The sequence below is a fragment of the Salmo trutta genome, chromosome 2 (genome assembly GCF_901001165.1).
Source record: "Salmo trutta chromosome 2, fSalTru1.1, whole genome shotgun sequence".
NCBI lineage: Eukaryota > Metazoa > Chordata > Actinopteri > Salmoniformes > Salmonidae > Salmo > Salmo trutta.
The window spans coordinates 55110007-55135633 of record NC_042958.1 but is presented as its reverse complement, the minus strand read 5'-3'; the positions used below and the strand labels follow the sequence as shown (position 1 = coordinate 55135633).

Sequence of the window (25627 nt, the reverse complement as noted above, 5' to 3'; positions counted from 1 at the left end):
GATGACAGCCATACCATTCACCCCACAGTGCTACTGGGAATAATATTATATTAATTCATTGTCCATCAGCCTCATGTTACATAAATGGTGAAAACAGTCATGTAAAAATCTAAACACTTTTGAATCGATGACAAAATCTGAACATGATGTATGTTCCTAATACGTTTTCACTTCAGGGAACACTTCAAATATAAGCTCTCTCAGTTGAAGGAATCTGCCTGCAGCCTATTACTGTACACCCGTATCCAAGCCAAAAATCCTCCTTGTTCTAACATCTTGTGCACAGTGCCATCTAGTGGTGATGACAAACTAGTGACTGTTTATGAGTCAGGCTGTCTGTTGTGCATACTATACTGGCTATAACACTGAACAGAAATATAAAGCCAACATGTAAAGTGTTGGTCCCATGTTTCATGAGCTTAAATGAAAGATCCCAGACATTTTCCACATGCACAAAAAGCTTATTGCTCTTAAATTTGGTGCACAAATTTGTTTACATCCCTGTTTGTGAGCATTTCTCCTTCGCCAAGATAATCCATCCACTTGACAGGTGTGACATATGAAGAAGCTGATTAAACAGTATGATCATTACACAGGTGAACCTTGTGCTGGGGACAATAAAAGGCCACTCTAAAATGTGCAGTTGTGTAACACAACACAAATGTCACAGATGTCTCAAGTTTTAAGGAAGCGTGCAATTGGCATGCTAACTGCAGGAATGTCCACCAGAGCTGTAGCCGCCTCCAACGTTGTTTTAGAGAATTTGGCAGTACATTCAATGGGCCTCACAAATGCAGACCACGTATAACCACGCCAGCCCAGGACCTCCACATCTGGCTTCTTCACCTGGGGGAGTGTCTGAGGCCAGCCACCCAAACATTTGATTAAACTGTGGGTTTGCACAACCGAAGAATTTCCGCACAAACTGTCAGAAACCATCTCAGGGAAGCTCATCTGCATGATCGTCGTCCTCACCAGGGTCTTGACCTGACTGCAGTTTGGCGTCGTAAACCGACTTCAGTGGGTAAATGCTCACCATCATGGCCACTGAAAACAGCAAGATGACAACAATCTTTAAGTCATTGAGAGAGTACATTAATTATGTCTGTGAATCCATGATAACAATGACAGAGAAATCAGATTATCTCGAGGGACAATCAAGGCAGAACAACATTGATGTAGACGGAATTGCAGAATCTCCACGATACCTGGATGGAGTCTGAGGACAAAGTGAGGGAAATTATCTTGGAGAAACTGAAGATAGATCACAGGAAGATTGAGATGGAGAGCGCCCACAGGAAAACCCACCACCGGCCTAGGTGACAGGCCCAGGCCGATAAGTAGCTGTTCCTGAGGTTCAAGGACAAGGTAAAGGTTCTGGAAAGAGCCAAGAACTTGAGGGGAACATACATCTTCCTCAACGAGGACTATCCTGAAGCTGTGCGCCAGAATAGAAAATAACTTATCCCGGCCATGAAAGCTGCCAAAACATGTGGGGACATTGCTTACATCCGATATAAAAGGCTCTTTGTCCACCCTCCCTCCCAAAAGCCTGGAAGGGATAAGAGAGCCAAGCATATGGGTTCATAGCTTTAACCCCACAGCACACACACACACGTTTGTTATTTTCCATATTATGTCTCTCTCTGAAAACCTACCCAGGAAAGGGCTGAAAATAGCCCATATTAATATATGTAGCCTTAGAAATAAGGTTCATGAAATCAATAACTTGCTAACATCAGAAAACAATATATTAGCCATTTCTGAGACTCACTTAGATAATTCCTTTGATGATACAACAGTAGCAGTACAAGGACATAAAATCTGTAGAAGAGACAGGAATGCTTATGGGGAAGGTGTTGCTATATATTCACACACTACATGACCAAAAGTATTGAACACCTGCTTGTCAAACATGTCATTCAAAAATCATGGGCATTAATTTGGAGTTGGTCCCCCCTTTGCTGCTATAACAGCCTCCACTCATCTGGGAAAGCTTTCCATTAGATGTTGGAACATTGCTGAGGGGACTTTCTTCCATTCAGCCACAAGAGCATTAGTGAGGTCAGGCACTAATGTTGGGCGATTAGGCCTGGCTCGCAGTCGGCATTCCAATTCATCCCAAAGATGTTCAGTGGGGTTGAGGTCAGGACTCTGTGCAGGCCAGTCAAGTCCTTTCACACCGATCTCAAAAAACAAGTCGAATGGCCGCAAGCTTTACACCACTCCAGCCAACGCTTGGCATTGCACATTGTGATCTTAGGCTTGTGTTCGGCTGCTCGGCCATGGAAACCCATTTCATGAAGCTCCCGACAAACAGTTCTTGCGCTGACCTTGCTTCCAGAGGCAGTTTGGAACTAGGTAGTAAGTGTTGCAACAGAGGACAGATGATTTTTACTCGCTATGTGCTTCAGCACTCCGCGGTCCCGTTATGTGAGCTTGTGTGGCCTACCACTTCACGGCTGAGCCGTTGTTGCTCCTAGACGTTTCCACTTAACAATAACAGCACTCATAGTTGACCAAGGCAGCTGAAGCTGGGCAGAAATTTGACAAACTTACTTGTTGGAAAGGTGGCATCCTATGACGATGCCACGTTGAAAGTCACTGACCTCTTCAGTAAGGCCATTCTACTGCCAATTGTCTATGGAGATTGCATGGCGGTGTGCTCAATTTTATACACCTGTCAGCAACAGGTGAGGCTGAAATAGCTGAATCCACTAATTTGACAGGGTGTCCACATACTTTTGTATATAGTATATACTCAGAGCCATATCCCAGTAATTCTTAGAGAAGATCTCATGTCAAGTGTTATTGAAGTACTGTGGCTGCAGGTTCACTTTCCTCATCTAAAGCCAATTCTTTTGGGGTGTTGCTATAGGCCACAAAGTCCTAACAGTAAGTATCGAAATAATGTGTGTGAAATGGTTGATAGTGTATGCAATGTAAACAGAGAGGTCTACTTTCTTGGGGACATGAATATTGACTGGTTTCCATCAAGCTTTCCGCTCAAGAGGAAGCTTCTCACTGTAACCAGTGCCTGTAAACTGGCTCAGGTTATTAATCAACCTACCTGGGTGTTCACAAACACTACAGGAACAACATCACCCATACAGTGGGGAGAACAAGTATTTGATACACTGCCGATTTTGCAGGTTTTCCTACTTACAAAGCATGTAGAGGTCTGTAATTTTAATCATAGGTACACTTCAACTGTGAGAGACGGAATCTAAAACAAAAATCCAGAAAATCACATTGTATGATTTTTAAGTAATTAATTAGCATTTTATTGCATGACATAAGTATTTGATCACCTACCAACCAGTAAGAATTCCGGCTCTCACAGACGTTTTAGTTTTTCTTTAAGAAGCCCTCCTGTTCTCCACTCATTACCTGTATTAACTGCACCTGTTTAAACTCGTTACCTGTATAAAAGACACCTGTCCACACACTCAATCAAACAGACTCCAACCTCTCCACAATGGCCAAGACCAGAGAGCTGTGTAAGGACATCAGGGATAAAATTGTAGACCTGCACAAGGCTGGGATGGGCTACAGGACAATAGGCAAGCAGCTTGGTGAGAAGGCAACAACTGTTGCCGCAATTATTAGAAAATGGAAGAAGTTCAAGATGACGGTCAATCACCCTCGGTCTGGGGCTCCATGCAAGATCTCACCTCATGGGGCATCAATGATCATGAGGAAGGTGAGGGATCAGCCCAGAACTACACGGCAGGACCTGGTCAATGACCTGAAGAGAGCTGGGACCACAGTCTCAAAGAAAACCATTAGTAACACACTACGCCGTCATGGATTAAAATCCTGCAGCGAACGCAAGGTCCCCCTGCTCAAGCCAGCGCATGTCCAGGCCCGTCTGAAGTTTGCCAATGACCATCTGGATGATCCAGAGGAGGAATGGGAGAAGGTCATGTGGTCTGATGAGACAAAAATAGAGCTTTTTGGTCTAAACTCCACTCGCTGTGTTTGGAGGAAGAAAAAGGATGAGTACAACCCCAAGAACACCATCCCAACCGTGAAGCATGGAGGTGGAAACATCATTCTTTGGGGATGCTTTTCTGCAAAGGGGACAGGACGACTGCACTGTATTGAGGGGAGGATGGATGGGGCCATGTATCGCAAGATCTTGGCCAACAACCTCCTTCCCTCAGTAAGAGCATTGAAGATGGGTCGTGGCTGGGTCTTCCAGCATGACAACGACCCGAAACACACAGCCAGGGCAAGTAAGGAGGGGCTCCGTAAGAAGCATTTCAAGGTCCTGGAGTGGCCTAGCAAGTCTCCAGACCTGAACCCAATAGAAAATCTTTGGAGGGAGCTGAAAGTCCGGATTGCCCAGCGGCAGCCCCGAAACCTGAAGGATCTGGAGAAGGTCTGTATGGAGGAGTGGGCCAAAATCCTTGCTGCAGTGTGTGCAAACCTGGTCAAGAACTACAGGAAACGTATGATCTCTAATTGCAAACAAAGGTTTCTGTACCAAATATTAAATTCTGCTTTTCTGATGTATCAAATACTTCTGTCATGCAATAAAATGCAAATTCATTTCTTTAAAAAATCATACAAGTTTTTGCTGTGACTTATGTGGATGACGTAAAAAATATTTGTTGGTCTGATGTGATTAATAAGGAGCATCCAGACGCTGCACTTGATGAATTTATGAAATAGCTTCTTCTAATTCTTTACATACATGCCACCTGTTAAGACATTTACTGTTAGAACTGTTAAGGCTCCATGGATTGATGAGGAATTGAAAAACTGTATGGTTGAAAGAGATGGGGCAAAAGGAGTGCAAAATAAGTCTGGCTACACATCTGACTGGCTGACCTTCTGCAAATTGAGAAATTAAGAGCAAGAAACTGTATTATGAAGCCAAGATCAATGATATAAAGAATTCTGGAGAAAAAAACTTGAGTACTTTAAATGAAATTATGGGCAGAAAGACCAATTCAACTACATATTTCATCAATTGCTTACTCATCACAAAACCTTTTGATGTTGCCAATTATTTGTATTATTACTTCATTGGAAAAGTGGGCAAACTTGAGCAGGAATGCTAACAACGAATAGTGAGCCATCGTATTCATGTATAAAAAAAAAACATGAAAGAAAAGCATTGTAAATTTGAACTTTGTTAAGTTAGTTTGGGACTGGTGTAAAAAGTATTGTTTTTGATCAATAACAATCCTCCTGGCATTGACAACTTAAACAGAAGGCTACTGAGGGTGGTAGCTGACTATGGCCACTCCTGTCTTTCATCCGAGTCTAGTGGAAGGTGTTTGTCCTCAGGCCTGGAGAGAAGCTAAAGTCATTCCGCTACCTAAGAGTGGTAAAGCGGTCTTTACTTGTTCTAACAGCAGACCAATCAGCTTGCTGCCAGTTCTTAGCAAACTGTTGGGGAAAAAATGGTGTTAGACCAAATACAATGCTATTTCTTTGTTAACAAATTGACAGACTTTCAGCATGCTTATAGAGGGCACTCAACATGTACTACATTGACACAAATGACTGATGATTGGGTGAAAGAAATGGATAAGAAGATTGTGGGAGCTAAACGGTTAGATTTCAGTGCAGCCTGACATTGACCATAACCTGTTGTTGAGAAAACACACTACCGTTCAAAGTTTGGGGTCACTTAGAAATGTCCTTGTTTTTGAAAGAAAAGCAACTTTTTTGTCCATTAAAATAACAAATTGATCAGAAATACAATGTAGACAGACATTGTTAATGACTATTGTAGCTGGAAACAGCTGATTTGTTATGGAATATCTACATAGGCGTACAGAGGCCCATTATTAGCAACTGTCGCTCTATCAGGTACCAAGGTAAGACCCAAGTGCAGACTGTGTGAAGTAACAATGTTTATTGTAACAGGGGCAGGCAAATGACAGGTCAAGCTGGCAGGGGTCGATAATGCAGAGTAGAGGCCAAGGTACAGGATGGCAGGCAGGTTCAAGTCAGGCAGAGGTCGGAAATCCAGAGGTGGAGCAAAGGTACAAGGCAGGCAGGCAGGCTCAGGGACAGGCAAAGTGGTCAGGCGGGCGGGTACAGGGTCAGGACAAGCAAGGGTCAAAAACCAGGAGGACAAGATAAAGATCAACTGGAAAACGTAGGAGCTGAGACAAAACGCTGGTAGGCTTGAACAAACAAGATGAACTGGCAACAGACAGACGGAAAACACAGGTATAAATACACACGCCTCACAAGTCCTCAACTGGCAGCTTCATTAAATAGTACCCAGAAAACACCAGTCTCAATGTCAACAGTGAAGAGATGACTCCGGGATGCTGGCCTTCTAGGCAGAGTTCATCTGTCCAGTGTCTGTGTTCTTTCGCCCATCTTAATCTTTTCTTTTTATCGGCCAATCTGAGATATGGCCTCAGCTCGGAGTCGCCTCTTCACTGTTGACATTGAAACTGGTGTTTGTCCAGTACTATTTAATGAAGCTGCCAGTTGAGGACTTGTGAGGCATCTGTTTCTCAAACTAGACACTCTAATGTACTTGTCTTCTTGCTCAGTTGTGCACCGGGGCCTCCCACTCTTTCTATTCTGGTTAGAGCCAGTTTGCACTGTTCTGTGAAGGGAGTAGCACACAACGTTGTGCTAACATAATTGCAAAAGGTTTTCTAATGATCAATTAGCCTTTTAAAATGATAAACTTGGATTCGCTAACACAACGTGCCATTGGAACACAGGAGGGATGGTTGCTGATAATGGACCTCTGTACGCCTATGTAGATATTCCATAAAAAAATCAGCCGTTTCCAGCTATAATAGTAATTTACAACATTGACAATGTGTACACTGTATTTCTGATCAATTTGATGTTATTTTAAAAATGGACAATAAAGAGTTACTTTTCTTTCAAAAACAAGGACATTTCTAAGTGACCCCAAACCTTTGAACGGTAGTGTATGTTTTATGGCTTTTCAACCTCTGCCATATCGTGGATTCAGAGCTTTCTTTAAAATGGAAGCTTCTCTAATGTCAAACATGTAGTGTAGGGTGTGGTGCACCGCAGGGCAGCTCTCTAGGCCCTCCACTTCTTTCTATTTTTACCAATGACATGCCACTGGCATTAAAACAAAGCCTGTGTGTCCATGTATGCTGGTGATTGAACCATATATGTGTCAGCAACCACAGCTAAGGAAGTCACTGAAACCCTTAACAAGGAGTTGCAGTCGGATTTGGAATGGCTGGCCAGTAATAAACTGGTCCTGAACATCTCTAAAACTAAGAGCATTGTATTTGGTACAAATCATTCCCTAGACCTCAGCTGAATCTGGTAATGAATGTGTGGCTGTTGAACAAGTTGAGGAGACTACATTACTTGATGTTACCTTAGATTGTAAACTGTTATGGTCAAAACATATAAATCGGTCCGTAATCAAGAAATGTACTGCTTTAATTATACCACACTCCACAAAGTCCTGCAGGCTCTAGTTTTGTATTATCTTGTACACTACCGGTAAAAAGTTTTAGAACACCTACTCATTCAAGGGTTTTTCTTTATTTTACTATTTTCTACATCATAGAATAGTGAAAACATCAAAACTATGAAATAACACATATGGAATCATGTAGTAACCAAAAAAAAAAAAGTGTTAAACATATAAAAAATATATTTTATATTTGAGATTCTTCAAATAGCCACCCTTTGTCTTGATGACAGCTTTGCACACTCTTGGCATTCTCTCAACCAGCTTCACCTGGAATGCTTTTCCAACAGTCTTGAAGGAGTTCCCACATATGCTGAGCACTTGTTGGCTGCTTTTCCTTCACTCTGCGGTCCGACTCATCCCAAACCATCTCAATTTGTTGAGGTCGAGGGATTGTGGAGGCTAGGTCATCTGATGCAGCACTCCATCACTCTCCTTCTTGGTAAAATATCCCTTAAACAGCCTGGTGTTGGGTCATTGTCCTGTTGGGAAAAAAATGAGTCTCACTAGGCACAAACCAGATAGGATGGTGTATTGCTGCAGAATTCTGTGGTAGCCATGCTGGTTAAGTGTGCCTTGAATTCTGAATAAATCAGTGTCACTAGCAAAGCACCCCCACACCATCACACCTCCTCCATGCTTCACGGTGGGAAATACACATGCGGAGATCATCCGTTCATTCACACCGCGTATCACAAAGACATGGCAGTTGGAACCAAAAATCTCCAATATGGACTCCAGACCAAAGATCAAATTTCCACCGACCTAATGTCAATTACTTGTGTTTCTTGGCCCAAGCAAGTCTCTTCTTATTATTGGTGTCCTTTAGTAGTTGTTTCTTTGCAGCAATTTGACCATGAATTCCTGATTCACGCAGCCTCCTCTGAACAGTTGATGTTGAGATGTGTCTGTTACTTGAACTGTGTGAAACATTTATTTGTGCTGCAATTTCTGAGGCTGGTAACTCTAATGAACTTATCCTCTGCAGCAGAGGTAACTCTGGGTTTTCCTTTCCTGTGGCGGTCCTCATGAGAGCCTCTTTCATCATAGCGCTTGATGGCTTTTGAGACTGCACTTGAAGAAACTTGACATTTTCCAGATTGACTGACCTTCATGTCTTAAAATAATGATGACTGTAATTTCTCTTTGCTTATTTGAGCTGTTCATGCCATAATATGGACTTGGTCTTTTACCAAATAGGGCTATCTTGTCAGAACACAACTGATTGGCTCAAACACATTAAGAAGGAAAGAAATTCCACATGAAATGCATTCCAGGTGACTACCTCATGAAGCTGGTTGAGAGACTGCAAAGCGTGCAAAGCTGTCATCAAGGCAAAGGGTGGCTACTTGAAGAATCTCAAATTTAAAATATATTTTGATTTGTTTAACACTTTTTTGGGTACTACATGATTCCATATATGTTATTTCATAGTTTTGATGTCTTCACTATTATTCTAATGTAGAAAATAGTAAAAATAAAGAAAAACCCTTCAATTAGGTGTTCTAAAATGTTTGACTGGTCGTGTATTTGTACAGGTAACTGCCAAAGTAATGGAAACACTTTTTATTTTTATTTCACCTTTAACCAGGTAGGCCAGTTGAGAACAAGTTCTCATTTACAACTGCGACCTGGCCAAGATAAAGAAAAACAGTGTGACAAAAGCAACAAAGTTACACATAAACAAACGTACAGTCAATAACACAATGGGAAAAAATTGATTTTTCTATGTACAGTGTGTACAAATGTAGAAGAGTAGGGAGGTAGGCAATAAATAGGCCATAGTGGCAAAATAATTACAATTTAGCATTAAAGTAAATTAAGGAGGCAAAGTATATTGAAAGCAGGTGCTTCCACACAGGTGTGGTTCCTGAGCAATTCACATCCCATCCCCCTTTAGGTCATGTATTAAAATGCTGGGCAGGCCCAGTTGCCCATTATTTTGGCCACCATTGCTATGCCTCAGCCCATAGGATGACAATACCCCATCCACAGGGCACAAGTGGTCCCTGAAGGGTTTTATGAACATGAAAACAATCTAAACCATATGCCATGGCTGTCTTAGTCACCAGATCTCAACCCAATTTAACCCCTTATGGGAGCTTCTGGGGAGGAGCCTGAGACAGCGTTTTCCACCACCATCAACAAGACACCAAATTCTGGAATTTCTCTAGGAAGAATGGTTTCGAATCCCGCTAATAGAGTTCCAGCCACTTGTAGAATCTATGTCAAGGCTCATTGAAGCTGTTCTGGCAGCTCGTGGTGGCCCAACACCACAACTACAAATACCTAGGTGTCTGGCCCTCGCTTCATATTCGTCGCCAAACCCACTGGCTCCAGGTCATCTATAAGTCTTTGCTAGGTAAAGCCCCACCTTATCTCAGCTCACTGGTCACCATAGCAGCACCCACCCGTAGCACGCGCTCCAGCAGGTATATTTTACTGGTCACCCCCAAAGCCAATTCCTCCTTTGGCCGCCGTTCCTTCCAGTTCTCTGCTGCCAATGACTGGAATGAACTGCAAAAATCCCTGAAGCTGGAGACTCATATCTTCCTCACTAACTTTAAGCACCAGCTGTCAGAGCAGCTCACAGATCACTGCACCTGTAACATAGCCCATCCAATTACCTCATCCCAATACTGTTATTTATTTTGCTCCTTTGCACCCCAGTATCTCTACTTGCACATTCATCTTCTGCACATCTATCACTCTAGTGTTTAATTGCTATATTGTAATTATTTCATCACTATGGCCTATTTATTGCCTTACCTCCCTTATCCTACCTCATTTGCACACACTGTATATATACTTTTTCTATTGTATTATTGACTGTATGTTTGTTTATTCCATGTGTAACTCTGTGTTGTTGTTTGTGTCGCACTGTTTTGCTTTATCTTAGCCAGGTCGCAGTTGTAAATGAGAACTTGTTCTCAACTAGCCTACCTGGTTAAATAATGGTGAAATAAAATTAAAATTAAAATGTCGGTGGTTTTCTTTATTTAGTAGTAGTGTGAGCATGTGCTTTAAACTAACTGCATAATGCTGCCAGTGGCGGTCGGTGCGGTTAAGATGAGGGAGGATCCACATTTTTTTTATGAGCATGGCCTTATTTCTATTACAGCATATTGGATGACTGTCATTCATATTCCATTCACCCAGCTCAATGCAACATCGAGTGTAGCAGAACGAACGCTCAACACCCGTTGAATATGGCCTGTGTCAGTAAACGTTGGCAAAAAAGCATAAATTGTTGCCAGCAGCACAGTTATAGTCACCAACGTTCTGGAAAACATGAATATAGCCTAACCAGCTCTGCTAGGGTGAATAAAATGGTCAGTGAGGCGTTCTCTCATTTGTGTCTGGAAGTAGCTAGCAAGTTCGCTTTGGTGCTTCCCTACCATTGTAAGATCAACCCAATTCCTCACCCAGAGTGAAACACTCTGAATTTACAAACGTACAATCTGACAACGCTCTGAAATTACGAACACCCAGAGTACACTCTGGCACTCTAGATTGATTTTAACCTCTCTTGGGTAGGGGGCAGTATTTTCACCTCCGGATGAAAAGCGTGCCCAAAGTAAACTGCCTGTTGCTCAGGCCCAGAAGCTAGGATATGCATATAATTTGGATAGAAAACACTAAAGTTTCTAAAACTGTTAAAATAATGTCTGTGAGTATAACAGAACTGATATGGCAGGCGAAACCCCAAGGACAAACCATGCAGGGGGGATTTTTTTTTTTTTTCTCCAATGGTTTTCTTTGGAATACCCTTATTATTAGGACCCTGTTTGCAGTTCCTATGGCTTCCACTAGATGTCAACAGTCTTTAGAAATTGTTCGATGTTTTTCTTTTGAGAAATTAAGAAGTAGTGCTATTCATTGTAAGTTTCACTCCAGGTGGACTCTACTGTTTTGGTGCGCGTGAACTGGAACGTGCTTCACGTTGTTTCTATCCGGTATTAGAAACAGTTTATTCCGTCTTAAATTTGATTGATTATTTACGTTTTAGGGTACCTGAGGTTGGATTAGGAACGTTGTTTGAAATGTTTGGACCAAGTTTACAGGTAACTTATTAGATACTTTGTAGGCATGTTGGGCGAGTTGAAACCGCTGTATTTCTTAATCAAATGCGCCAAATAAATGGACATTTTTGGGACATAAAGAAGGACATTATCAAACAAAAGGACCATTTGTGATGTTTCTGGGACATTTTGGAGTGCCAACAGAAGAAGAGCTTCAAAGGCATTAATTATATCGCCATTTCTGACTTTTGTGGCGCACCTGCCTGGTTGAAATATGATTTTCATGTGTTTATATGCGGGGTGCTGTCCTCAGATAATCTCATGGTTTGCTTTTGCCGTAAAGCCTTTTTGAAATCTGACACAGCAGCTGGATTAACAAGAAGTTAAGCTTTATTTTATGTATAACACATCTATTTTCAAGACTGTTAAATATTTGAATTTGGTATTTTTGAATTTCGCGCTCTGCAATTTCACCAGATGTTGGCCGGATGACCTGCCCATAAGAAGTTAAGAACACCCCCGAAGACGTAAAATGTCTAGCTAGTAATTTGTTATGATAAGAAGCTAGCAGGAGGTTGTATAGCAACAGCATCAACTTCCAGGAGACCGGCGAAGCACTAGTACACTCAACTGAAAGGACACCGTTCGTTTTCAGTATACTAAAATGAACTAATAGTATGTAATATATACTCATTAAGTATGTAGTATACAGTATGTTAGTATGGGTATTCAAACATAGCTCTAGTGTTGGATAGCCATAGCCTGCTAGCTAACATAGCATTCCTTTCTGTTTGAGCCATTTGTTTGAGTAGGCTAAACTAGCTAGCTGCATTTGCAAGCTAAGTGAAAGTAAAAATAAAATACAACCAAATATAGCTAGCTCTCTCTCCCTCTTGCTTTTGAACAAATTAAGAAATGTATTTGTTCAAAACTGCTCAACTTTTGTCTTTCTCGCTGAGTCAACTACTCAGCTAGCACGGCAGCTTATGCTTTCAGTACTAGATTCATTCTCTGATCCTTTGATTGGGTGGAAAACATGCCAGTTCATGCTGCATGAGCTCTGATAGGTTGAGAGCGTCCTCCAGAAATGGTCATAATTACTGTTTAAGTCTATGGAACCATGAACCTCCTAGGTGTCGTATTGACCTCAACACCCAGAGGACAGCGGCTTGCTGTCCGCCGGCTACACCATGGTGCTACCCTACAGAGTCTTGCTGAGGCTACTGTAGACCATTGCAAAACAGTGTTTTAATCAATTATTTGGTGAAATGGATATATTTAGTATAGTTTTATCTAAAAACAATAACTTTAATGTTTCACAAATATTATTAAATTAACCGAGGATGGTCGACTGAATGCTGCATATCCTGGAACTCAGCACAACCTAATCTGGGCATACTGGAGGATCGAGGAAGAGGTCAAATAACGTGGGTGGTATTTCCTTCTGGATCAGACAAGCCCAGTCAAACACACGAGACCAGACCAGAGCCTGCTCAGCAGTCATACCTTCTCACTGGGCAAGGCTCACTGGACTCATCAGGGACTCCAAACATACCTTGTTAGAGCCAGAAAGTCCAGTAGCCCACCAACATCTTTTTGGCCAATCAAAGTTCAATTTGTTGAAGATATGATCACAATTAAGTGTTCCGGTTCTGGAAAAGAAAAGAAAATGACTGACAAGTAAATTACATAATGTAAGAGAACAATATATTCAAATAACAGTCAGAGATAATGCAGGGGTTTTGTAAACTCTTCAACACAGAGGTCAGGGAAATCAGAGCCTTATATGTCTTTCAAGCAAAAACATACCCATGGTTTTAGGATAACAGCATGGTCTCTCATTCATGTTCCAGATGGGGAGTAAAGCTGGATGGTGGGGATCTGAGCAATAAGACTGGAAATACTTGAATTAGTGGGAGTAGAATAGATTGCTTAGTCGCCCCATGAGGAGCATATGCCATCATCGACGACTCTACAGAGTACTCAACTTCATTCTCTCCGGTCTTCGGCTACTCCTGGAATATAATACAGATCTTTCTGCTTCGGTGTCATGTCTCCATGTGCTTTTCGCTCACACCCTCTTCCTTTATCTTATTTCTATAGAAGAAAGGAAGAGATCATGTTTCTTTAGTGCGCCACAAGAGAATTTCACAGTCAATAATCAATAGACTAAATTATACTGTATATCCACAAGATGGCAGTATGACCTAAATCAATTACCTGAACTTGTACTGTGTGGGGCGAGTCCAGGAAAGTTCATTCAATAAGTATTGAACTTTAAAAACTGATCACCAAAGGAACAAGAGAACACAAACATTTAAACGAATAAAAATTCACTTTGGTTGTTATTCATTTACAGAGGCTAGGTAGGATATTCTGGTCCAAGGCCACATACAGATTTGGCTACAGGATCAAATGAAGAGAGAGATTTCCTTTAACAATAATTGTAATTATGTTACAGCTAAAAACAAGGTTGAAAATTAAATCAGCTTATAAATGTACACGTCACTTGTAAAATGAGTTGTTGTAAGCATATTTAATTATCAGAAATCTCATATATAATAATCACTTATATTTTTCCAAATGACTAAATATACATATCTTTATACATCTTTGTGGACATCAACAAAAACACAATTTGCATGTTTCTGCTTTGAGCAAGGCCTCTTGATCCACCCTGGTGAAAATGCTTGATTAAAATGCAATGGCTTATTGGCATCTGAGGTCCGAGAGGAACATAAAGCAGTGTACATTGTGTCCTAAAGTAACCCACAAAATAACTAAAATAAATATCCATGGCCATATTACCAGCTTTAGTATACTGCATGTCTGAGTCTACCTGTGTACCATGACTTAGGACATTACAGGAAACATACAAATGAAACTCCTGCTCTGACCCCCATATGATCAAACATGTATCATGCATACAAAAGATACTTGTACATTCTTACTAAAACAGAAAACTGAAAGCATGTCTGATTAATGGCCTGCATAAGGGATCTTTCCTAGACAATTGTTGAAATCTCTCTAACTACTGTGATGGGAGGTTCACAGGCCTCAGAAAACTGAAGGAAGAGCAGAGCTCTCTCTCTCTCTCCTGCTCCCCTGGCCTGGATCGAACCACGGCCCTTGTGTGATGTCATTGCTCTGTGATATCAGATTTGTCCTTACTGGCAACATCGTGCAGCTCCCTCACATAGATTACATTGAGCTTTCTATTTTTGTGCTGTCCGATGTAGGGATTGTACATTGACGTTAGACCAACGTATCTCGTTACCTCTCGTAGCACTAAATGAACATAGATGAAGCAAACATTTGAGCCACATTCTGCAAGGAGGGATTGAGACAAGAAATGAAAAGAAAGAAAAAAAATGGGTCTCTGCTGTTTTACACAGAAGAGGTGGGAGACTAAAAAGAGGCTCTATTGCAAAGTTAGGTATTTTTCTGAGCCCAAATGGATGTGCTAACCTTCACACAAAGTGGGGGGACAAGGGCCAAGCCAATTAACGCACGGTACATGATTGTTATAGTGAGGACATCCCGTTAAAAGAAAGAAGTGGCCATTTGAACACTTATATATGGCACAACATTTCAAAACAGAGATGAAGGCAATATGAAACTCTGAACAAGGTCAAAGGTCGATTGTACAATGACAAAGCAATCTCAACATAGCAGGCTCCTATGTTCTGTGTTTCTGAGAACCTTTACATAGTCATAGCTAATGCTACTGTATATATGAAATAAGGGGAGAATCAAAAAGGTACGAGGTCTATTTTGTATTGCACATACATTGTAAGTTGAGAGAAATACTCAGCTTTGCATAAAGATTAACAAATATATTCCCAGCACAGTCATTGATCAACTGTTTGAGCTAAAGTTGGATAAAGTTCAAGTGCCTATACAGACAACAAACCTAAAATCCTTAAAGGGCATAGCATGCTAGCAGATACCCATAGACTTCCAGTCAGTGCGCTAACACTAGTTAGCATTGGCTTGTGAAACTACCTTTAACTTCCTTCATACTAAACACAAAGGCATAAAATAGTATCCACGAGATCATCCGACACTGGGGAAGTAGATAAATTGCCTCATTGCCAAAATATCCCTTTAAATGATAGTTATGCTATGATGACAATAGCCTGGTAACAGGTCTTCCCACCTCCAGTTTAACAATCCACCACTGAGTATCTTGTTTATGTTCTTTTGATGAGGACATAAAAGAAAGGGGCACAAGCGCTTAGAGAAAGATGGAAAAGCAAAGGACTGACATGAAGGGTAAAGGAGCACCTCATGTGCAGCGAGGTGCCACCCGAGACAGACAGAAAAGCACTGTTCCTCTTCCATGACTATATACTAAAACAGAGAGACGTTCTCCTATCATCTTCACTGTAGCTTGAGCTTCACATTTCACCTCAGGATTGTAATGTGGCACAGCATACAAGGGCTAGGCTCTCTAATCATTGTCATTTTACAGTACATTGACAATGGGAGTGTGGGGGGCACATACAACCATTAGGGACAACACAAGGCTAACATCCATGGAAACACCAGTGGTACATTTGAAATGCAATAACTGATATAGAGACAGCTGATCGAAAAATGCAGCAGTATATTTAGGATTTGTATAGATCTATGAAACAATTATTCCTGAATCTAGAGACAGAAGGCTTTAGCAGTAAAAATAGCATTTTCCCCCCCTAAGGATTCTGTTTTGTTTTCTTCCTTGAAGGCACACAAACTACCACGCAAGTACAAATCAACTGTGCAAAAAAAGCTCTGTTTGAGATTAACTCAAAAAAAGAAAGAAATGAGAGAAAAAGTTTTGTATATCACTTGAGGGAGGATCATGGGAAGTATCCATTACAGGGTACCAGAGTAGAGACCAGGGACAGAAAAAGATGTGCTTTACAAACTCTGTAAAAGATTCTGCGATTTCAATTGGCACCTGGTTAATGTTAGTGCAGACGCAGACCCCTTGCACGTGCCGTGTGGTGCACACCTGCAGTGTCTCACATCTGGGGGGCAATTCTGCTATGATTTACTTCAAAGTTAGTGTGGTGAGTGACAGAGAACACCCCTTCTTAGGGTGAGTGGTCTCGTCTGAAACGTCTGGATCGATCGATCAACCGTCCTATAGAGAAGTGACACACTGAAAAGAACCACACTCTTTAACGGTAAACAATGAAACATTGAAAAGCATTCAGAGTCTCTCCCTTCTGTTGTTCATCTCTTAACTGTAATTCCCCAAATCACCCCTCTGTTTTACATCGATCCTCCTCTCATCTGGGACCTAGTTAATGGGGGCCTGCGGGTTGACGATGACCTGGATGACAAAGTCCTTCTGGATCTTAGTGTCCTGCAGGCGGGTCTTGTCCGTGAGCAGCTTGCCTGAGAAGAACCAGCGCTGGTGGGCCGTGTCGATGTCCTCCTGGGCCTGAAGCTGCTTCTTCAGCAGCCCGATGGAGTCGGCCATGCTGGCGCTGAGGCGCAGGTCCTTGCCCGTGGAGAGGCGCACCTTGAGCTGGAACTCCTTCTTGGGGGCGGCTGTGGGCTCGGGGCTGTCGCCGGGGTCCTCGTCGCTGCGCTCGGAGATCAGATTGACCGGAGGGGCCAGGCAGTAGACGGGCAGCTGGTAGCGGCTACCCAGCTCATCATAACACTCTGTCAGTGAGCCTGGAACACAGACAGAGGGAAAACCATGTTCTGTTGCTAAATGTGTGTTATTTCACAACTGCTCAGGAAGTGGTCTTGACTCAGGCATGAATCAGAGAAACATGAATCAGATTTCATAATCAGGTCAATAGCTGTGCAAAAACATCATGGTGTAATATTACCATTGTTCCAAATGTACTGACAGTTCAAGTCTATTCAGATTCCAAATGTGCCCCCAGGTTATCATAGCTTCCCCATATCGTGCTTGTGTGTGTGTTCCTCACCGTGAGGCAGAGTGATGCTGGCTCCATCCACTATGGCCTGGGCCAGCTCGTGGTCGTTGCACTCCAGGGCGACGGTGGCTGCCTTCAGAGCGTCCCAGATCTCCTTTCGGCCCTCGAAGGCCGGGGCTGTGTCCCAGAACTCATCCCTCTTACTGCGGAGCTGGCCCTCCGTCATGGGATAGTCACTCTTCCACTTGGGCTTGTCCTTCTTCAGGGGCTCATTGCGACCTGCAGGGAGGGACACAACAAAAAGTCACATTGTTAGAAGGCTTTTCTAATATCAACCTACAGACTACGTACCAGAATATCACTACACATCATTGTTTAGTGCATTGAAATGGGTACAGTTTTAGTCACATGCTCAGCAATATATACTGGGGTACATCTCTCTAAAAACCCATATGGTTACACCAAGGGCTAATGTCAGAGTGCCAGATACCCATTCTAGCCTATTTGTTACAAAATATAGTTAAGTCACACATAATTGTTTTCAACACCTTCCAAAGGTAGATCGTAGGCATGTCCAAGGAAAGGGCATCGACATGGTAAACATGTTAACTAGGTTCTTATCTGGGTATGGGGATTATCTGGGTATATACAATCTAGCACATGATAGGGAATGTCTGCTGCATATGTCTAGCCTTTTGACGGTTTTCGGAAGACATGATAGGGCAATGGGAGTACATCCCACATCATCACTATCTGTCAAGGCTGCAATCCAGGTTCTTTGCCTTCCTCCAACTAACTGTTGGCCACAAAGCGATTTCTATTCCAAGTCACTGGGCTCTGTCATATCCTCACATGGTCTCTCCTATTATTGCTATGGTGTGAAGGCTCTGTCACTGGGCTCTGTCATATCCTCACATGGTCTCTCCTATTATTGCTATGGTGTGAAGGCTCTGTCACTGGGCTCTGTCATATCCTCACATGGTCTCTCCTATTATTGCTATGCGGATGAAAGTCAACTACTCTTCTTCCCTCCCTTCTGACACCCAGGTGGCGACACGCATCTCTGCGTGCCTGGCAGGTATCTCAGCTTGGATGTCGGCCCACTACCTCAAGCTCAACAAAACGGAGTTGCTCTTCCTCCCGGGGAAGGCCTGCCCACTCCAAGACCTCTCCATTGTGGTTGACAACTCCACGGTGCTCCCCCTCCCAGAGTGGAAAGAACTATGGCCTGACCCTGGATAACATCCTGTCGTTCTCTGCAAACATCAAAGCAGTGACTTGCGCCTGCAGGTTCATACTCTACGACATCCATAGAGTATGAATTTTCCTCACACAGGAAGCGGCTCAGGTCCTAATCCAGGCACTTGTCCTCTCCCGTCTGGACTACTGCAACTCTGTTGGCTGGGCTCCCCGCTTGTGCCATCAAACCCCTGCAACTTACCCAGAACGCTGCAGCCCGCCTGCTGTCCAACCTTCCCAAGTCACCCCGCTCCTCCGCACACTCTGGCTTCCAGTCGAAGCTCGCATCATCTTCAAGACTCTGGTGCTTGCCCACGGAGAAGCAAGGGGAACTGCCCCTCCTTACTTTCAAGCTATGCTCAAACCCTACACCCCAACCAGAGCACTCCGTTCCGCCACCTCTGGTCTCTTGCCCCTCCCACCCCTAAATGTACTCTATGTTGTGGTCTCACCTCGTTCTGTATGAGAGGGTCTGCTAAATTACTAAAATGCTAATTTTCAAGTAGAATAGACTAGATAGCCTATTACCTAATGAGACTTACCAGCAGCCATTGATTTCCCAACGCAGAGTGAACACCCTTTAAAGAATGTTAAAGGGGGCTTAGACAATGTGGGCGGCATCATCATGACACAGTCATTACCACGGACGAAACTAGAGCAACAATGTCGTGGCGTCTGCCAATGCCTGGAATCTCATTATAATAGGATAGCCCATCACCTACGTTCAATAAGGTCATCATAATACCATATAAGCTAGTTGTACCAGACACAGAAGACTAGAGCTCTTTAAAAAAAACTGCCCTAGAGAGATACTTAAGAAACGAATAGACGTTACACGTTGCTCTGGCTATGCCACAGCCGGCCTATGCAGCGTTTGGTATTCCACGAGGACTAATACACCCAGCTATAATAAACCCTCTTCCTCATCATCGTGACCAAAGTCCTCCCCTCTCTGCCAGATTCAAGGCAGCCAGGTGAGCCACACAACATAAACAAGACCAATCTAGGGTATGCTCGTTTGCATGACAGAGCAGAGGCATTCCGAGAGCAGGGGGGGGTTGTTTGAACATTAAAATTCCCCCTCCCGCGCCATACACGGTCCAGGATAGTGTAGAGTGAGTGTGTGGCAATCTCGGTTGCACTGGGTACACACAGTGTGTGATGGGCGTTCCCATCTCCAAACGTTTCACTAGCACGGATGCAACAGTTAACAAGACATTTATGGAGTGTTTGGGCCTGCCCGTCTGGAGAAGTTTTCCCTACATTGCCAGCAAAGAACCCCTCCCCCCACACGCAGCTCTCTATACCCTCAATCAGGGTTTATAATTAGAATATGCAGACAGTATTACACCATGTACATCTGAAAGATTATCCATGCTTAGCATAGGATTAGCACTGCACACCTATCGGGGAAGCCAGGAAAACACTTTTCAGCATGTGGTAAAGTGTTCCTTCAGCACCAGGCCAGGCTGACTACCATACAGCGCCTCTAAAACACATCCTGTCTCAACCACATAACCTAAAGGAGAGAGAGGGCTTAATTGGACGCAGGCAGACAAGCAGCTCTCAGAATGGTATGGAGAGGTAGGTCCCGGCCTCCAATGAGGACTTGGTGTCAAACTGAGCAGATGAGTTTTATAGTTGGCACCAGAGTGCGACTTTGGCTCGGTCTGTCACATGGTACTAAACAGGCCCAGTTAGCTAACAAACGAGGGTTTGAATGGTCAAAGAAGAGTCTGCTGAGGCGGCAATTGTTGTCCTAACATGATCAGCGGTATCTTTGGTCTTCATTGACAACTAGGCTAACCAAGGGCAGCAAGGAGGGGCAACAAAGACAGTTGCCAAGTATCTAAAAAAGGTCACCTTTCCACCAAACAAATTATTTATGGTGCAGGTAGCTTACGAGGAGTAATCAGTAGGACAGTGTAGGATATACAGGGAGTAGAGTGTAATGATCTTCATACTAGTACTCAAGCAGAGTAATGGACTAGTCTACGAGAGTTGTTGGATCAGGCAGCATACAAGACTAGGACACAACTGTGTGCAACACTATGTGATGTCGTAAGGCAGGGTATCCTAAACTCGGTCCTGGGGCCTGTTTTGGTTCTGTCCCTAGCTGATTCAAATAATCCAAGCTTGATGATGAGTTGGTTATTTGAGTCAGCTGTGTAGTCCTAGGGGCAAAAAACGAAATGTGCACCCAGGGGAGGCCCCAGGACCGAGTTTGGGAAACGCTGTCGAAAGGGACATCATATACTGTAAGTTCAACTCAACATACATGCTGTCTTGGGAAAAAGGACTTGTAGACTTTCCAGTCATCATATAGCCTAGACTAGGCCTCTGGAAAAAAGTGAATAGGCTAGGTCTAATGTCTTGTCTGGATTACCAGCTAACTTTTTAACATCAGATTAGCAAATAGTTTGGAAATGTGCAGGCCTATTTCCAGGTGTGCAGATATTGCAGCACTAGGCCAAGGAGCATATCCACCCATCATGAATCCATGTTGCCGCAGCATCAGAGAAGCATTCCAGAGACATGACACAATAGCAGGGTGTGCTCCTCATGTGGGGCTTGTTGAGGTTATGAAGGGGCAGATACATTGCATTTTACAGACAGGATTGCATTGCAGATCACATTATGTATTGTTTCAGGACTCGAAGATACACTTGTGATGTAGCGGTGGGCTGTATGTGGCTGTTAAAAAGTATAATCTCGGGACTTGGGTTCAAAATAATAGGTTACAGTCTTACATCATAGCACCTCACTCCCCCGATAACACTAAATATAGGGCGGATCTGTTCCTAGAGGCCTACGGCCTGCTTTCACCCCTACAATGTCAATGTTGAAGTAGGCCAATTTCAGCCCTGAACCAACATTGCAAGTTAAAAGCATATCCGCAAGACTAGGAAGTATCCCTTTCACAGACAGTACAGAACAGCCATGTAGGAATTAATTCAATGAAAGTCAAAACTAGGCTTGGGCCAAGCACAAATTCACTGCGAACACATATAGTCACCCCTGTAATTGACAATCTTATCAGCTTTTTCAAAACCTCCTCGACATTCTGCGGCTAAAGATAAAACTTGGCCTCGCCTGTCAAACCTCCACGGAACATCCAAAAAGCTGTTTGAAAACTGCTATCAACTAGGCTTAGCCCCAGTTGCTAGACAACTTTGATATGGATATAGAGCTCCACAGTGGAGGTGTCATAATACCCATAAAACCTAGCAGTCAAACAGGGAAATGGTTCCAATCGTTTTTATTAGGATTCATACTTCGGGACTCTATTGAAAGCAGGTGCTTCCACACAGGTGTGGATCCTGAGTTAATTAAGCAACTAACGTCCCATTATGCATAGGGTCATGTATAAAAATGCCCAGTTGGCCATTATTTTGGCTACCATGGCTAGAAGAGATCTCAGTGACTTTGAAAGAAGAGTCTCAAATGAGCATAGGGGGGTTTAAAGGGTGTGTGTGTGTGTGTGTGTCATCAGATCTCAACCCAATTGAACACTTATGGGAGATTCTGGATCGGTGCCTGAGACAGTGTTTTCCACCAACAAAACACCAAATTATGGAATTTCTTGTGGAAGAATATATAAGTTCAATGAAGTATGTATTCATAATTATTTTTATAAGAATAGTGTTACATCACTCCAATATAGGTTCAGGACACGTAGAATCTATGCCAAGGCACATTGAAGCTGTTTTGGCGGCCCAACGCCCTATTAAGACACTATGTTGGTGTTTCCTTTATTTTACATGTAGCTACAACATGACTTGGCCAAGGTTATAATTAAACAAATGCTTACACCAAAATGAAGTTCTACACCAAAGAATAAAACAATACTTCCACCCACAAAGGCAGCAAGTCGTCCTTAACTTAGCACCGTGGTATTTATTTCTAGCCATAATGGGAGACATGACACTGAGAAACATCGGACTTCTCCTTGCTTTCACATGGCACACTGCATGCCGGCCTGGCGCACGCAGCCCCGGTGGAACAGTTGCTGTAGGGCAGCGGTTCGCAAACCTCTCCTCAGGGACCCCCAGACGTTTCACAATTTTGTTGTAGGCCTGAACTCACTCACTGACTGACTCACACAGTCAAGGGCTTGATACTTAGTTGACAAGTTGAATCAGGTGTGCTAGCTCTGGAATAGATCAAATACATGGAATGGCTGGAGGTCCCCGAGGAGAGGGTTGAGAACCACTGCTGTCGGGCACATGACACGACTTGTTCTTATTACCGGCCTGGGAGTGCCTCTAGCCTACCTGCATCAAACACTCACTGCTCCTAAGGCAGCGTTTCACAAACTCGGGCTGCACATTTTGGTTTTTGCCCTAGCACTACACAGCTGATTCAGATAATCAGCTGTCCACCATTTGAATCAGCTGTGTAGTGCTAGGTCAAAAAACAAAATGTGAACCTCTTGGGGTTCCCAGGACCGAGTTTGGGAAACACTGTCCTAAAGCCTCTACAAATCATTGTTGGCTCTTCAGTCAACTTTATAGGCGAGGTCTTCTGATTTATTAATGTTTTTATTTAACTAGGCAGAACAAATACTTATTTACAATGGGTGGCCTGCCAAACCCGGACGACGCTGCGCCAATTGTGCGCCGCCCTATGGGACTCCCAATCACGGCAGGTTGTGATACAGCCTGGATTTGAACCAGGGTGTTTGTAGTGACGCCTCTAGCATTAAGATGCAGTGCCTTAGACCGCTGCGCCACTCAGGAGCCCTGTTGTATAATACACCAAGAAAGTCTAATGGCACATTGTGACTAAAGACCGTACAGTATGAAGAAAGACAAACTGCTTCTCCAATAGAAATCCCAATCACACATGAAGGTGATGTCGGCTAGCAAAGCTAAAGCTTAGAAACGCATCATCGGGTCTAACGGTCACCTCACGCCAAACTGCGCATGTGCAGGCTGTCAAACCAAAAGGCAATCCTTCGATATACATTTTTTTTCACCAATTAGAAAAGTGTCAGTTTGTCACTTACACGAGGTTGGAGCAATAACATGTTCAACTACTTAAGACATTTTTAATTTTACCTGTATTTAACTAGGCAAGTCAGTTAAGGACAAATTCTTATTTTCAATGACAGCCTAGGAACAGTGGGTTAACTGCCTTGTTCAGGGGCAGAACAACAGTTTTTTACCTCGTCAACTCTTGCAATCTATTGGTTACAAGTCCAACGCTCTAACCACTAGGCTACCTGCCACCCACTTAAGACATGGCTTGAATCTAAGGTAGAATTCTTCACTTCACTTATTGACTTCTCAAACCCCAAACCCCGGGATGGTCTGTTTCGCGAGCTTTCCCGGAAGTCTTGCGATGTTGCGCCTCTGGGTTTAGAAATTGTGTTATGACAGTCCCACAGTCCAGTGTAAGATTGCATTTTCTAAATTAGGCCGAGGTGTTGATAGGTCCTATGTGGCAGAGGGATCTTACTGCTTTCCGTGTCCCTTGGAAGTTTCCAATTTGAGTTTCATTAGACCTAAGCTATTTGGAGCCTGTAGCTTTAGTCTTTATGCAAAATGCTTTAGCAGCAATCTACATTCCATCAGTCACTTAAAATGCCAACAAACTATAACAGGTTAAACATGGCAGTCTGCCACTATTTTTCTTATGCAGAAAATAATCTTAGCAAGGTAATGGACTTGCACATGAAAAATCAAGATAACATTGTTGGTGAAGAGTCAGCTCAACTACTATGATATATTGAGTATTGACAGTCAACCAGTGTTGCTTTCCCTGATCAAATTAGGTTTAGCCTAGTTGTGTTGGTTGCTATGTATACAGCCATCGGTTGGTACATTTTAGTAATTTAGCAGATGCTTTTATCCAGAGCAATTTACAGTAGTGAGTGCATACATTTTTCTGTACTGGTAGAGGGGTAACAGGAAGTAACTCGTGTCCATTTGTGTCCTGCAAGATGGGGGGAAGGGAAATTACAAATGTATCCTACAGTTATTTGGGCACAGTCCAGATTGGGTACCCGTGTTAAGAGTGAGAACCTTAAGGACGAAATCCATATTTCTCTGGGGGTTAGTATGTTGTAGTAATGAAATGGGTAGATATTACATGGTAAATGTTTACCATTTAGTACCATATGTTGAACTATGTTTCTATTCGATGCACTCAGACAACAAAGTTACCATTACTTACTTCCACGTTTTCGGTGTGCCCTTCCACTGCTTCTGGATGATCCGTGGCCCTGTGTGTCCTCACGTTCTCTCCCAACACATCCTCCCATGATTATTATCAGTTTGCTAACTATGTCGGGGCCCCATTATTAGCCAACCGCTACCTATTTCCAAAACAATTAGATATAGCTAGATCCGCTGTACAAAATTAACTCGCTAGGTCAAGGTGCTTTTCTTGATAGCATAATCCACAAATTAACGTTACACGGAAAGTGAACACTGTTCGCAACTCTAAATGGTAAACACGGAAGAGCTAGCTAGCTACTTCTGCTTTATTATTGTTTGATGCGATCCAACATTCCAAAATCAGTAGTCACGTGCAGACTCGCTAGCAACCTAACGGGATAAATGTCAACAATAATTGATTGCATTATATCTAGACTGCCCTCTATACATTCTACTTAGACAAGTTAGCGTGCCAACTAGCTAGCTTCGTTGACAACAATTTTCAAAGCAACTTGTTAGCAAGCTCACATTAGATCGCTGGCTTGATAACTCGCACACTGCCATCCGTCGTTGCGCGAGACAGCCCTAGCTAATTTAACTAGTTAACATTAGTTAACAACCTTTCACGACCACGTAAGTATTCTAAACAGATAGCTTGGATTTTAAACCAAAATGATTGTTGGTATGATTCTCCGTTTAACACCGTGGTCAATTTCAAACGTTTCCATTTTTCTCAGCCAGGTTTTTAAATCCCCCTTCCCTTCCTGGTGCGGGTAGCAACAGTAACTTTTTACGCCTGCGCGTGCTCAAGGCAAGGGGTGTCAGATTATGGCACGTCACGACTTCCTTCATGGGTGGGGAGCATCCCTGGAA

The 25627-nt window shown here is 43.0% G+C and overlaps 1 protein-coding gene across 1 annotated transcript; it reads right to left on the bottom strand.

Moving 5' to 3' along the window:
• Nucleotides 1–13986: 13986 nt before the first annotated feature.
• LOC115157642 (ubiquitin domain-containing protein 1) lies at nucleotides 13987–25546 on the bottom strand. The gene is made up of 3 exons (XM_029706075.1): nucleotides 24771–25546; nucleotides 17406–17633; nucleotides 13987–17142 (listed from the first exon to the last, which is right to left on the bottom strand). The coding sequence occupies exons 1-3, from the start codon at nucleotides 24856–24858 to the stop codon at nucleotides 16760–16762; spliced, it is 699 nt and encodes a 232-aa protein (XP_029561935.1). The 5' UTR covers nucleotides 24859–25546; the 3' UTR covers nucleotides 13987–16759.
• Between the last annotated feature and the right edge of the window lie 81 nt (nucleotides 25547–25627).

Excerpts from the sequence above, each read along its gene's own strand:
- LOC115157642 (XM_029706075.1), bottom strand. The coding sequence starts at position 24,858 with ATGGGAGGATGTGTTGGGAGAGAACGTGAGGACACACAGGGCCACGGA. Across the intron at positions 17,634-24,770 it reads GGCACACCGAAAACGTGGAA|GTCGCAATGAGCCCCTGAAG; the intron begins GTAAGTAATGGT and ends CCCTCCCTGCAG. Across the intron at positions 17,143-17,405 it reads CAGCATCACTCTGCCTCACG|GCTCACTGACAGAGTGTTAT; the intron begins GTGAGGAACACA and ends TCTGTGTTCCAG.